Raw genomic sequence first — 12,085 nt, 5'->3', positions numbered from 1 at the left:
CCTGCTTTTATTTCAGACCTTCAGCATCTGCAGTGTTGAGCTTTTGGATGAACTGAGTCTTGTCAGCTTTCCAAGCAAACAGACTTTGTTTATCTTCACCTACAATTTGTAGATAATTAGAAAACATAAGCCTTCTAATTAATGAGAGAGAGAGAGAGAGAAACAGACAGAGCAACATAGACATATTCAAAAGCTAATTGCAAAATCCTGAATTTAAAATTTGCGAAGATTTGTACCAAGACACAATCTGTTTTTCTACAAGTACTGCTCACTCTGTTTTGATACTGCCAGAATGCAAAAGGCACCAGTGAGTCAAAACTCACTTTTTTTTAATATTCTCTCATGCAATGTTGGTAAGGCCAGCACCTGTTGTTCATCCCTAGTTGCTCTTCTAAAGATGGTAATGAGCCGAATCCTCGAACTACTGCAGTTCATTGGGTGTACATATAGGATGTGTTGGCAAGAGAGTTCAGGATACTGATACAATGCCAGTCAAGGAACAGAGATACAGTCCCCAGTCCATATGGTGTATGGCTTGCAGTTCACATAAGTCTGCTACCTTTGTCCACCTGGGTGTTAGAGGTCCTGGGTTGGAAGGTGCTGCTAAGGATCTTTGTTTCAATTGTCCCTTCCAGTTCTGCTAAGCTTCAGGCTTTCCCTTCATTCTCTTCCATGTGTTTCCAAACTTTAGAATTGCTACTACATTACTTCCAAACCCCAGGAGTATCTGCCTAAATATTGCCAAAGCACAGAACTGCCTCCAGTTGAGTCAAGTCTGATGGGTTCCTTCCAGTGCTGCCAAATAAAAATAATCTGTATCTACCTGCTTTAGGAATGACAAATCTATGTGCAAGAAAAGGCAACTTTTCTTTTCCCTGAATTTGGCAGTTTTGACCCTTATTCTCTAATCTGGAGTCAGAATAAAATCTGGAATTCCCTGCAATAAAAATGTCATTTGACTTATTTAATCGTTGAGTAAGGCCCTTGATAATTTGTGACATAGTTGGTATGTGGCAGTGTGTCCTCCCATTGGCAGTGATTGTTGATACATGTGCTCTCCTTGAATGATTAGAAGTCTCATGTCTAGCTTGTGTTTGTTGCATTCTATGCGTCGCACAGTGTTACAGATAAAAATGCTTAAAACAAAGACAACTGAGTATTCTGTCTCATTGTCCTGAGCTGGACCCTGACATTGGCAACTGATTTACTAATTTCTAACTTCAGTGGTATAAATGCAGCTGAACTTACTTAGTATGGGATACTTGAACAGTAATTTTAAAGGGGCAAGACAGGGTAGCAGTTAAATAGGACACATTGTGCTGACTATATCAGTGCTGTGTTCCCTCTTTCTTACTGGCTTCTGTTGTTTGTAGCTCCTCTGTGCTGAGTGCTCTGGTGCCAAGCAGAATAAACATGGAAATGAACACCACTAAACTCACACCTCTTTTCACCAGACTGTAAGTATAAGGGATTCAAATTGTTTTATGATCCTTGTGCTTCTTGCCTCTGTCCAGTTGAAAAAGAGATCTTGTGAGATATGAGGAGCTTTTTAAAAATAAAGTTTCAAAGCACAAGTGTTAGGGTTCGAGTGTTGGGGAAAAATAGCAATGAGCTGGTTACTGTGAGCTCGGGGGGAGTTTGCTGTGGGTGTTTGGGGAGTTTAACAACATGTCACAGAGCTGATTTGCCTTCAGTATAAACAATCCTGAGATGTTCCTTTATGGTAGTTTAGAGAATACACCATTTTATAAAAACAGTCTCATTGTATTCTGTAATACAATACATGATTCAGTTGCTAAGTTATAGCAATGTATAATCTCTCTTGCCCCTTTAACAAAGGGTTAACGATCCAGACGCCCAGGTTACTGTTTTCGGGACAAGTGTAAAGATCCCCCCCCCCCCCCCCCCACAGCAGCTGGTGAAATTTACATTTCATTCAGAAATCTGGAATTGAAAATTAATCTCTGTGACTGTGACCATGAATTGTGATAAAATCCCCACTGTTTCACTAGTGACCTTACTCAATCTGGTCGGCATATAATTCCAGACTGACAGTGATGTTGGCTCGTAGCTGCCCTCTGAAACTGGCCAAATAAGCCACTCAATTTGAGGGCAATTAGGGATGAACAGTGAGAACTGGCCTTGCTGGTGACACGCTGGCTTTGTTCCCATTTCCTTTAAAGATAGCTTTGCATGTATAATGACATACAGCATCTGGAGTGAGAGGACTTTCCCCTCAGGTTTCCTTTGCTCCTACAATTGCCCAGAATATGTTGATACTTTTTCATAAATATTACAGCAGCTCTGGAGATAATGTAGAGATCAGTTGTAGACTGTTAGTTTCAAAGGGATCATTTCTTATCACCTGTGAAATGTACATTTTTGTTGCAGGTTTACATCCATTGATGCTTCAGTTTACTTTGTCAGACTGTACACTGAGGCCTTGCTGGTGAATTTGCCCACGCCTGATTTCAGCATGCCCTACAATGTCATTTGCCTCACCTGTACTGTGGTGGCAGTTGGCTACGGCTCCTTCTACAATCTCCTCACAAGGACCTTCCAGATCGTTGAGCCCAGTGGTGGGGTAGCGAAGAAGATTGCTAACGTGATTCGCAGATTGCGTGGAGTCCCACCCATCTGAAATAGTCACATTAACTAAAACCGCACTACCAAACCAGTGGCTGCTCCTGGGCTGGGCGAACTGCCTTTTAACAAATGTCTTTACTGCAGTTTTAACTTTGGATGAATTAAGAGCTGATGATCCTCCCGAGCCCAACGTGATGTTACCTGAACTTGCAGACGATCTGGAAATCTTTGATATGCTGTGCAACCTACTGTATTAAGCAGGTCGACCTGTTTGTTATAGAGTGTTGGCAAAGTCTGTTGAAGATTAGTAGCATGAGTGAAATGGACAGAATTTTGTCTGCGGACTGGGAAAATAAAAGCCACTGCAAAGTGGTAAACTGGGAAATGTGGTGTGCTTGCATTGCTGGGAGTTACCTTAATCTGGTGTCATGTAAAATGGCTTTAATCTCCTGTATGTACCATTTAAACTCTACTAATTCATTTTAGGGGTCAGATTTACAAATGAATGTCACTGGTGTGTAATAAGTTTTGACCCATCATTTCCTGGTGTGCACAACCTTGTTCCCCTGCTGCTAGCCCCAGTCCCCCCACCACACTGTTTTGTCCTATTGGTCTCACTCTGATTTGAATTAAAGACTGGGCAACCTGACAGCAGACACCACCATAGAGCCACTCGGTCAATTACACTGTAACAGAGCTCCCTGTCTCGCGACTGATCAGCTTGCAACAGGCATACAATTCAGAGCAACAGTTAACTTTGAGTCCTTTGTTTAAACAATGACCTTGATGATGACCAAGTTTTAAGATTGGATTGAATTTTTTTCACTGACACCAAATTCCTGAAAGGGTTACGAAGCTTAAATCTCCCATTTGCTGAGGAGCATTTGTAGAGCTCATTTATGGACCTCCATTTCACTGTCTGACCTCCAACTCGAGCAAGGGGAGGCTCCCAATCCAGTCTACAACCCTGACTTTCAGCTCTGATCTACACAAATTTTCCTTCAATTCCCAATCTTCCTGCATCTTGAAATGAACTCCAGACTTCAAATCTTCACGTCTCTAGCTTTAAATAACCCTGTCTCCAGGCCCAGCAACAAGCTCCTGACCTGTTGGGGAGGAGCTCATTGTCCAGGTCTAATTTCTTGTTCCAAGGAATTCAATCTCCTCTTTTCTAATCTCAGGCTCCTTCAAGCTACTAGTTTTCAAACTACAGTGAAGTAAGTTCTGTAATGATTTTGAAATTTTATCTTTAAAAAATAGTTGTTGCTGAGATCTGACATGGATTACAGTTCCCCAAGAAAGGCTATAACAGTGGTGAAACTATTGTTCCTCACTGAAGTTACTGTAATTTTAATCATTCAGTATCTTTTGTTCTGTGGTGAGTAACTGGATTTGAGATGAATATCATGAACAGGCACATGTCTCCCCAAAAACACTTTATGATGAGTTAATGCATAAGTAAAATTTGTCTGCTCTCTTCCTCTTCCTGCTACTGTCTCGGTTTATTTTTCAGAGTTGTTTTTATTAAGGCCATCAAATTTGATGGCTACCACTATCATTAGTAAACTGCCTGTGAAAATTATTGCGAGATACGCAAATCGAGGGGAGCCAAATGGATAATTATAGTCCTTGGGGATTATGAGTTTAAAGTGATTCATTTCCTAAATGAGCATCAACCGTTGTGAAAACCTAAGCACAATGTCAGGATTGATTTCTTTTAAAAGTGTAATATGGTTCAGAAAGACAGGCCTTCCAGGAATACAATGTACAACAACAGTACCTTGCATTTATGTAGTTATTGTTAAGTAAGAAATGCATCACAGTGCATTGTTGGAAAGTGAGGCAAAGTTTGAAAACTGTGGTCGGTGGGTAAGAGATTTAAACAGGAATTTTTTACCATACCTGTCAAACAAAACAAGCACTAAAAATACTATCTTGGGTGCCTTCTTATCACTGAAACCCAAAATCTGTATTTTCAACATGAACAGGAAAACTGTGGACATTTATAAACTGTACATCTTGTGCTCAGCAGTCTACTTAGCATACAGGTCATTAAACAGGGTGGCAAAGTCCTTCAGAACATTGTTTCCTTTGTGAAGAATTTAATTTCCTTCCTTTCATGATAGCCTGATTGCCAGTTGAACAGTATTGAACAATAACCAATTCAAATTCCAAGTTGTCTTTCCCAAAAAACGGCACACATCTTTAGAATCTTTGTTGGATCCATGGCATCCAGACTGTGTTGAATGCAACTAACAAAAATGGCTGCAATAATTGTGAATTTGCTTGTGCATTGGGATCTAGCACGGTGGATCAGTGGTTAGCACTGCTGCCTCACAGCACCAGGGTCCCAGGTTCAATTCCCATCTTGGGTGATTGTGCAAACTCCACACAGACATTCTCCCCGTGACTGTGTGGGTTTCCTCCCACAATCGAAAGATGTGCAGGTCAGGTGAATTGGCCATGCTAAATTGCCCATAGAATTAGGTGTATTAGGGGGAAATGGGTTTGGGTGGGTTACTCTTCAGGGAGTGTCGGTGTGGATTGGTTGGTGAAAGTTTTTTTAAAAACATGATTTAATGCTGGTTCAGTCTCCCCAGAAGTTTTGGTTTCCAGCTCTGTTCCCTTTTTCACTCAAAGTGTCTCAGAAACTCCAAGTTTTGCACACGGAGACTTGATGTGCCAATGGCCTGCTTTTGTGCCTTGCATTTTGCTGGTCATACTTTTTGGACTCTGATTATGGTAGGGGTGTAAGTCCAAAGAGGGTTGTTTTATTGGGCATTGAATTTCAATCAGCGCCACTGTCACTGTTAGTACCTGAACATTATCAGCCACTTCTGATAGTATCTGATATAGGACAAGAGGTGTTTGAGATAGTGAGCTGCCACAAACTTTCATTTGCGTATACTATGTCCAGGGCCTGTTTATCATTGGCAGAGGATAGACTTTTGAAAAGCCTTTACAGAAAAGGCATTTATCTTAGTTAACAAGATAGTACAGCTGGCATTGCTAATCAGGATTAAGTATTAGGACCCTTGGGAGTTGTATAGAATAACTCTGTTCTCTACAGGTATGTGTACACATCTCTACTGTATCCACCCAAATACTGAGAGACCATCAGATTGAGTCAAGTTCAATGTAGCACAAAAAATAAGGATTAAGTGGAGAATGTGGGCATGAGCTAATCATATCAACTCCTTTCGAACCTTATACAACATCTCCAGCCCATATTAACCATCATACAATAGGTAGCCCCCTGTACCCACGGGAGATACGTTCCAAGACCTACCATAGATGCCCGAAACTGTGGATGCTGGTAAACCCATTCATTTAAATGGAAAACACACCTCCCTGGCAGCTTCCTGGTCCCTGGTTCTGGAATGTTCCGTGTAATACATTCAGACTGCGGATAACTGAAACCATGGTAACTGAATCAATGGATACAGCAGTTGCCCTGTAATGATTTCGCATTCACTAATACTCCGTGTCCCCCAAATTATCTCTTCAGACTCGGGAGAATGGGAGGTCTTCCACTTGAGGATTGTTGACTAAGATTTTGATCCATGGATCCTTTCTTCCCGGGAGGATTGTTTATCCCTTGCAGAGGATGTTCTTCCTTTATATCTTGTCATTGAACAATTAGCCTGTAAATCTGACACAGAAAAGCTTTTTCCTGGTAACTCAGCAGTTGTCTAACAACATCATCTGGAGGTCTTTTAATCTTCTGGATGTCCATCATGGAACAAGCTATTCTGTTGTCCTCTTGAAGTAGAGTTGTTTTTTCCCTCTGAGGATCTGCCTGAGAGTTTTTTCTGGTTTCTGCTTCCAGCCCAATTTAAATAGCTTTCTCCAAGGTTAAATCTTCTTTGGAATCTGACAAAATTTTGTTTAAAAATCCAGCAATAATTTGGTTTGTAATACATTCTATTTCACATTCGCAGTTTCCCACCACTGAAGCCATCATGTTAACTTGCTCAGCTTCAGTGTTTAATTTTGAGGCAGTGCCTCCAAGATATCCTGCCTTGTGTGTTCAGTATTATTTGTGTCTGAACTCAAATCTCATATCTCTCCACTCCTTCTCAATGATCTTAATTGTTAATGTTATAAAAACCATTTTAAAACAATAACATTTCAATACTGCTTGTAATCTTTTGTTCTTTAAGCTTATATTCTTGCATTCAAAAACTCTGTTTTGAACTTCTGCACCTATATAGTTTGCTAGAGTCTGTATGGTGCTTTCTTTGTTGTAAGTCTTTCCAAAACTGTATTGCTCTAATACTGTTAAATTCTTCAATAAGAGCATTGACTTGTATAAATTAGCTGTTTTGTGGTAATTTACTGTTTTCAGTCTCTTAAAGTGTGTTGTTTTGCAATAGTGTAAATCCGCTTACTGCTTAATGATCTAAATGTTTTTCTCTGAGTTGTCCACTTTCCTGCAGTCAATGTGGGCTTTTGCCTCCTTTTCCTGGGCAAAACTAATGTTTCCTGACTTTCAGGATCTAAACCACAATGCGATTTCTTCTGTAAAAATTTTAAGATAAAGTTCTGTTCTTAAGGCAGGTATTTGCTTCTTATTGCATTGCTATTTGTGGGACTGTGGTGTACATTTGGCTGCCACATTCCCTATGTTTGAACAGTGACTTTAGTTGTATTTTACTGGTTGTGAAACATTTTGGGATGTCCTAAAATCATAAAATGTGCCATATAAATAGCCTGCCTCCTTTTTTTCCTCTTTCCACTTCTTTCATTGTGAAAGAAAAATCTGACTGTGTATAGTTGAGTTTGTTGAAAATTTGATAAGCTATCAGTATAGATGGGAGTACGGAGCAAATACATCCTTAAATGTCCACCACTACTTGCTTACTGCCATTCCTAATAATCTGTCCACCCAGTCGCTGTCTTTGGGCTACATCTCCACTTACCCACCCATCATAACCATCCCTCCCATTCCCCTGCCCATCCCCAAACTCTTATCAACTGTTTAAATACCTTCTCCATGCTACTGTTGGCCCTGAAGAAAGGTCTCTGGTCTTCAAACGTTAATTCTGTTTCCTCTCCAAAGATACTGGCAAACCTGCTGAGTTACTCAAGCAATTTCTGTTTGTGTTTATTCTAGTGCAAAAGCTACACAAGGCACTAGTCAGACTGCAGCTTGAATACTGTGAGCAGTTTTGAGCCTCTTTACTGAAGAAAGATATGCTGGCATTGGAGGCAATCCAGAGGCTGAGCAATTGTTGCTTGATAGCATTGTTGCTTGCTGATACCTTCCATCAATTTACTGATGATCGAGAGTAGATTGATGTGGCCTTAATTGGGCAGGTTGGATTTGTCTTGCATTTTGAGTACAGAACGTACCTGGGCAAATTTTCACATTGTAGGATAGATGCTGGTGTTGTAACTGGACTGGGAGAGCTTGACTAGGGGAGTGGCAAGTTCTGGGGTGCAGGTCTTTGGTGCTATTGCCAGAAAGTTGTTAAGGCCCATAGCCTTTGCAGTATCCAGTGTCTCCAACCATTTCTTGATATCACATGGAGTGGATCAAATTGGCTGGAGATTGATATCTGTAATGCTGGGGACTACTGGAGGATGCCAAGATGGATCATCCATTTGGCACTTCTGGCTGAAGATGGTTGCCAATGCTTTAGGCTTATCTTTTACAATAATGTGTTGGGATTTTCAATCATTGAAGGTGGGGATATATGTGGAGTAACTTCCTCTAAGAAGTTGTTCAATTGTCTACCATCATTTGTGACTGGATGTAGCAGGTCTACAGAGCTTAGACCTGCTCTGTCACTCATTGCAGCTTATGCTGTTTGGCACATATGTAGTCCTGTTTGGTGATTTCACCAGGTTGATGTCTCGTTTTTAGATATGTCTGGTGCTGCACCCAGCATGCCCTCCTGCTCTCTCCATTGAATGAGGGTTGATCCCATGGTTTGATGGTAATGGTTGAGTGTGCCACGCTGTGAGGTTGAAAATTCAGCTGGAGTTACAATTCTGCTGCTGTTGATTTCCCACTGTGCTTGGTGAATGTCTAGTCTTGAGTTGCTAGATCTGTTCGAGGTCTTTCCTATTTAGCACAGTGATAGTGCCACACAACATGATGGAGGATATTAATGTGAAGGCTGGACTTCACCTCCACAAAGACTGTATGGTAGTCCCTCTTACTGATACTACCACAGACAGATGTACCTGCAGCTGGAAAATTATTAAGGATGATATGAAGTATGTTTTTCTTCGTATGGTTCCCTCACCCCTGCTGCAGACATAGTCTGGCAAGACAGGATGTCAGGGAAGTTAAATGCTCCTCCTGTAGAATGTGGGAGGTAAGGGTCACTACTAGTGTCCCCACTGACTTCATCTGCGGGAAGTGCAGCCAAATCCAGCTCCTCGGAAACCACGTTAGGGAACTGGAGCTTGTTGGACTTTGGATCATTCGGAGGCAGAGGGGGGTAATTGAGAAGAGTCACACAGAGGTAGTCATACCTCAGGTCCCGGAAAAAGGTAGATGGGTTTACAGTCAAGGAACAGAAAGGGAACTGGCAGAAAGTACAGGGATTCCCTGTGGCTGTTCCTCTTAACAAGAAGTCCACCTGTTTTGGATACCGTTGAGGGATGGGGGGGATCTTACCGGGGTAAGCTGTGGGGGCACGGGTCTCTGGCACAGAGTCTGTTCCTGTTGCTCAGAAGGGAAGGGGGCAGAGGAACAGAGCATTAGTCATTGGGGACTCCATAGTTAGGGGGACAGGTAGGAGGTTCTGTGGGAACAAGAGACTTGCGGTTGCTATGTCTCCTCCCAGGTTCCTGGGTCTGTGATGTCTCGGATTGCGTTTTCGGGATCCTTAAGGGAGAGGGGGAACAGCCCCAAGTTGTGGTCCACATTGAAATCAATGACATAGGTAGGAAAGGGATGAGGATGTAGGGCAGAAATTCAAGGAGATAGGGTGGAAGCTTAGAGCTAGACTAAACAGAGTTGGTATTTCTGGATTGTTACCAGTGCCATGTGCTAGCGAGGCGAGGAATATGGAGAGTGAGCAGTTGAACAAGTGGCTACAGGGATGGTATAGGAGGGAGGGATTCTGATACCTGCATAATTGGCACTCATTCTAGGGTCGGTGGGACCTCTACAAACAGTATGGTCTAAACTTGAACCACAGGTGTACCAGTATCCTTTGGGGGTTGGGTGGGGGAGGTGGAATGGAGCTTGCTAATCCTCTTTGGGATGGTTTAAGCTAACTCAGCAGGGGGATTGGAATCTGAGTTGTAGCTGCAGTATGCAGGAGGTTGAGAATAGGGAGGTCGTAAATGAGGTTTCAAGATCGCAAGAGTGTACTGGAAAGCAGGAAGATGGTTTGAAGTGTGTCTGCTTCAATGCCAGGAGAATCCGGAATAAGGTGGGTTAATTTGAAGCATGGATTGGTACCTGGGATTTCGATGTTGTGGCCATTTCGGAGACGTGGATAGAGCAGCGTTGTTGCAACTTCTAGGATTTAGATGTTTCAGTAAGAACAGGGAAAGGGGTAAAAGAAGGGGAGGTTGTGGCATTGTTGGTTAAGGACAGTATTACGGCAGCAGAAAGGACGTTTGATGAGAACTCATCTACTGAGGTAGTATGGGCTAAGGTTGGAAACAGAAAAGGAGAGTTCACCCTATTGGGAGATTTCTATAGACCTACAAAAAGTTCCAGAGATGTAGAGGAAAGGAGTGTAAAGATGACTCTGGATAGGAGCAAAAGTAACAGGGTAGTTATTATGGGGGCCTTTAACTTTCCAAATATTGACTGGGAATTCTACAGTTCGAGTACTTTAGATGGGTCAGTTTTTGTCCAATGTATGCAGGAGGGTTTCTTTACAGAATATCTACGTAGGCCAAAAAATGGGCGAGGCCACATTGGATTTGGTACTGGGTAATGAACCCGGCCAGGTGTTAGATTTGGAGGTAAGTGAGCATTTTGGTGATAGTGACCATAATTCAGTTACGTTTACTTTAATGATGGAAAGGGATAGGTATACACTGCAGGGCAAGAGTTATAGCTGGGCGAAAGGCAAATGTGATGCAATTAGGCAAGATTTAAGATGCTTTGGATGGGGAAGGAAACTGCAGGGAATGGGCACAATTGAAATGTGGCGCTTATTCAAGGAACAGCTACTGTGTGTCCTTGATAAGTGTGTACCGGTCAGGCAGGGAGGAAGTGGTCAAGCAAGGAAATAGTGGTTTATGAAAGAAGTTGAATCTCTCGTCAAGAGGAAGAAAGAGACTTATGTAAAGATGAAGGTCAGTTTAGGGCAATAGACAATAGGTGCAGGAGTAGGCCATTCGGCCCTTTGAGCCTGCACCGCCATTCAATATTATCATGGCTGATCATTCCTAATCAGTATCCTCTTCCTGCCTTATCTCCATAATCCTTGATTCCACTATCTTTGAGAGCTCTATCCAACTCTTTCTTAAATGAATCCAGAGACTGGGCCTCCACTGCCCTCTGGGGCAGAGCATTCCACACAGCCACCACTCTCTGGGTGAAGAAGTTTCTCCTCATCTCTGTCCTAAATGGTCTACCCCGTATTTTTAAGCTGTGTCCTCTGGTTCGGCACTCACCCATCAGCGGAAACATGTTTCCTGCTGTCAGAGTGTCCAATCCTTTAATAATCTTATATGTCTCAATCAGATCCCCTCTCCGTCTTCTAAACTCAAGGGTATACAAGGCCAGTCGCTCCAGTCTTTCAGTGTAAGGTAATCCCGCCATTCCAGGAATTGACCTCGTGAACCTACGCTGCACTCCCTCAATAGCCAGAATGTCTGTCTTCAAATTTGGAGACCAGAACTGCACACAGTACTCCAGGTGTGGTCTCACCAGGGCCCTGTACAGCTGCAGAAGCACCTCTTTGCTTCTATATTCAATTCCTCGCTTGAGGGCGCTTGAGAGTTGCAGGTTAGCCAAGAAAGACCTAAAGTGAGAGCTAAGAAGAGCCAGGAGAGGATATGAGAAGTCTTTGGCAGATAGGCTCAAGGAAAACCCTAAGGCTTTCTATAGGTATTTCAGGAATAAAAGAATGAATAGGGTAAGATTAGGGCCAGTCAAGGACAATAGTGGGAAGTGTTGTGTGGAATCCAAGGAGATATGAGAGGTGCTAAAAGCAAATATTCACAGTAGACAAAGACAATGTTGTTGAGGAGAATACTGAGATAAAGGCTACCAGACTAATGGGATTGAAGTTCATAAGGAGGAGGTGTTAGCAATTTTGGAAAGTGTGAAAATAGATATGTCCCCTGGGCCAGATGGGATTTACCTGAGGATTTCCTGCGACACCATGGATGAGATTGTAGATCCTTGTTCAAGAAGAGGAGTAGAGATACCCCTAGTAATTAAAGACCAGTGAGCCTTACTTCAGTTGTGGATAAAGTGTTGGAATGGATTGTAAGAGAGAAGATTTATAATCATCTAGAAAGGAATAATTTGATATTGAATAGTCAACTAGGTTTTGTGAAGGGTAGGTCATGC

At 42.3% G+C, this 12,085-nt stretch overlaps 1 protein-coding gene across 1 annotated transcript in view; it reads left to right on the top strand.

Annotated features, from left to right (window-relative positions):
- pigt (phosphatidylinositol glycan anchor biosynthesis, class T) overlaps positions 1-6,482 on the top strand; it is a 37,288-nt gene extending 30,806 nt beyond the window's left edge. The window contains exons 11-12 of the mRNA XM_043676995.2: positions 1,374-1,457; positions 2,392-6,482. Of these exons, the coding sequence (XP_043532930.1) occupies positions 1,374-1,457; positions 2,392-2,641 (334 nt within the window). The 3' untranslated portion in view covers positions 2,642-6,482. The remainder of the gene's footprint in view (positions 1-1,373; positions 1,458-2,391) is intronic.
- Positions 6,483-12,085: the final 5,603 nt, after the last annotated feature.

The sequence above is a fragment of the Chiloscyllium plagiosum genome, unplaced genomic scaffold (genome assembly GCF_037043375.1).
Source record: "Chiloscyllium plagiosum isolate Xiang-an unplaced genomic scaffold, Cpla_swu_hap1 HiC_scaffold_15, whole genome shotgun sequence".
NCBI classification, from domain to species: Eukaryota; Metazoa; Chordata; class Chondrichthyes; order Orectolobiformes; family Hemiscylliidae; genus Chiloscyllium; species Chiloscyllium plagiosum.
This window is presented reverse-complemented; position numbering and strand designations above follow the sequence as displayed.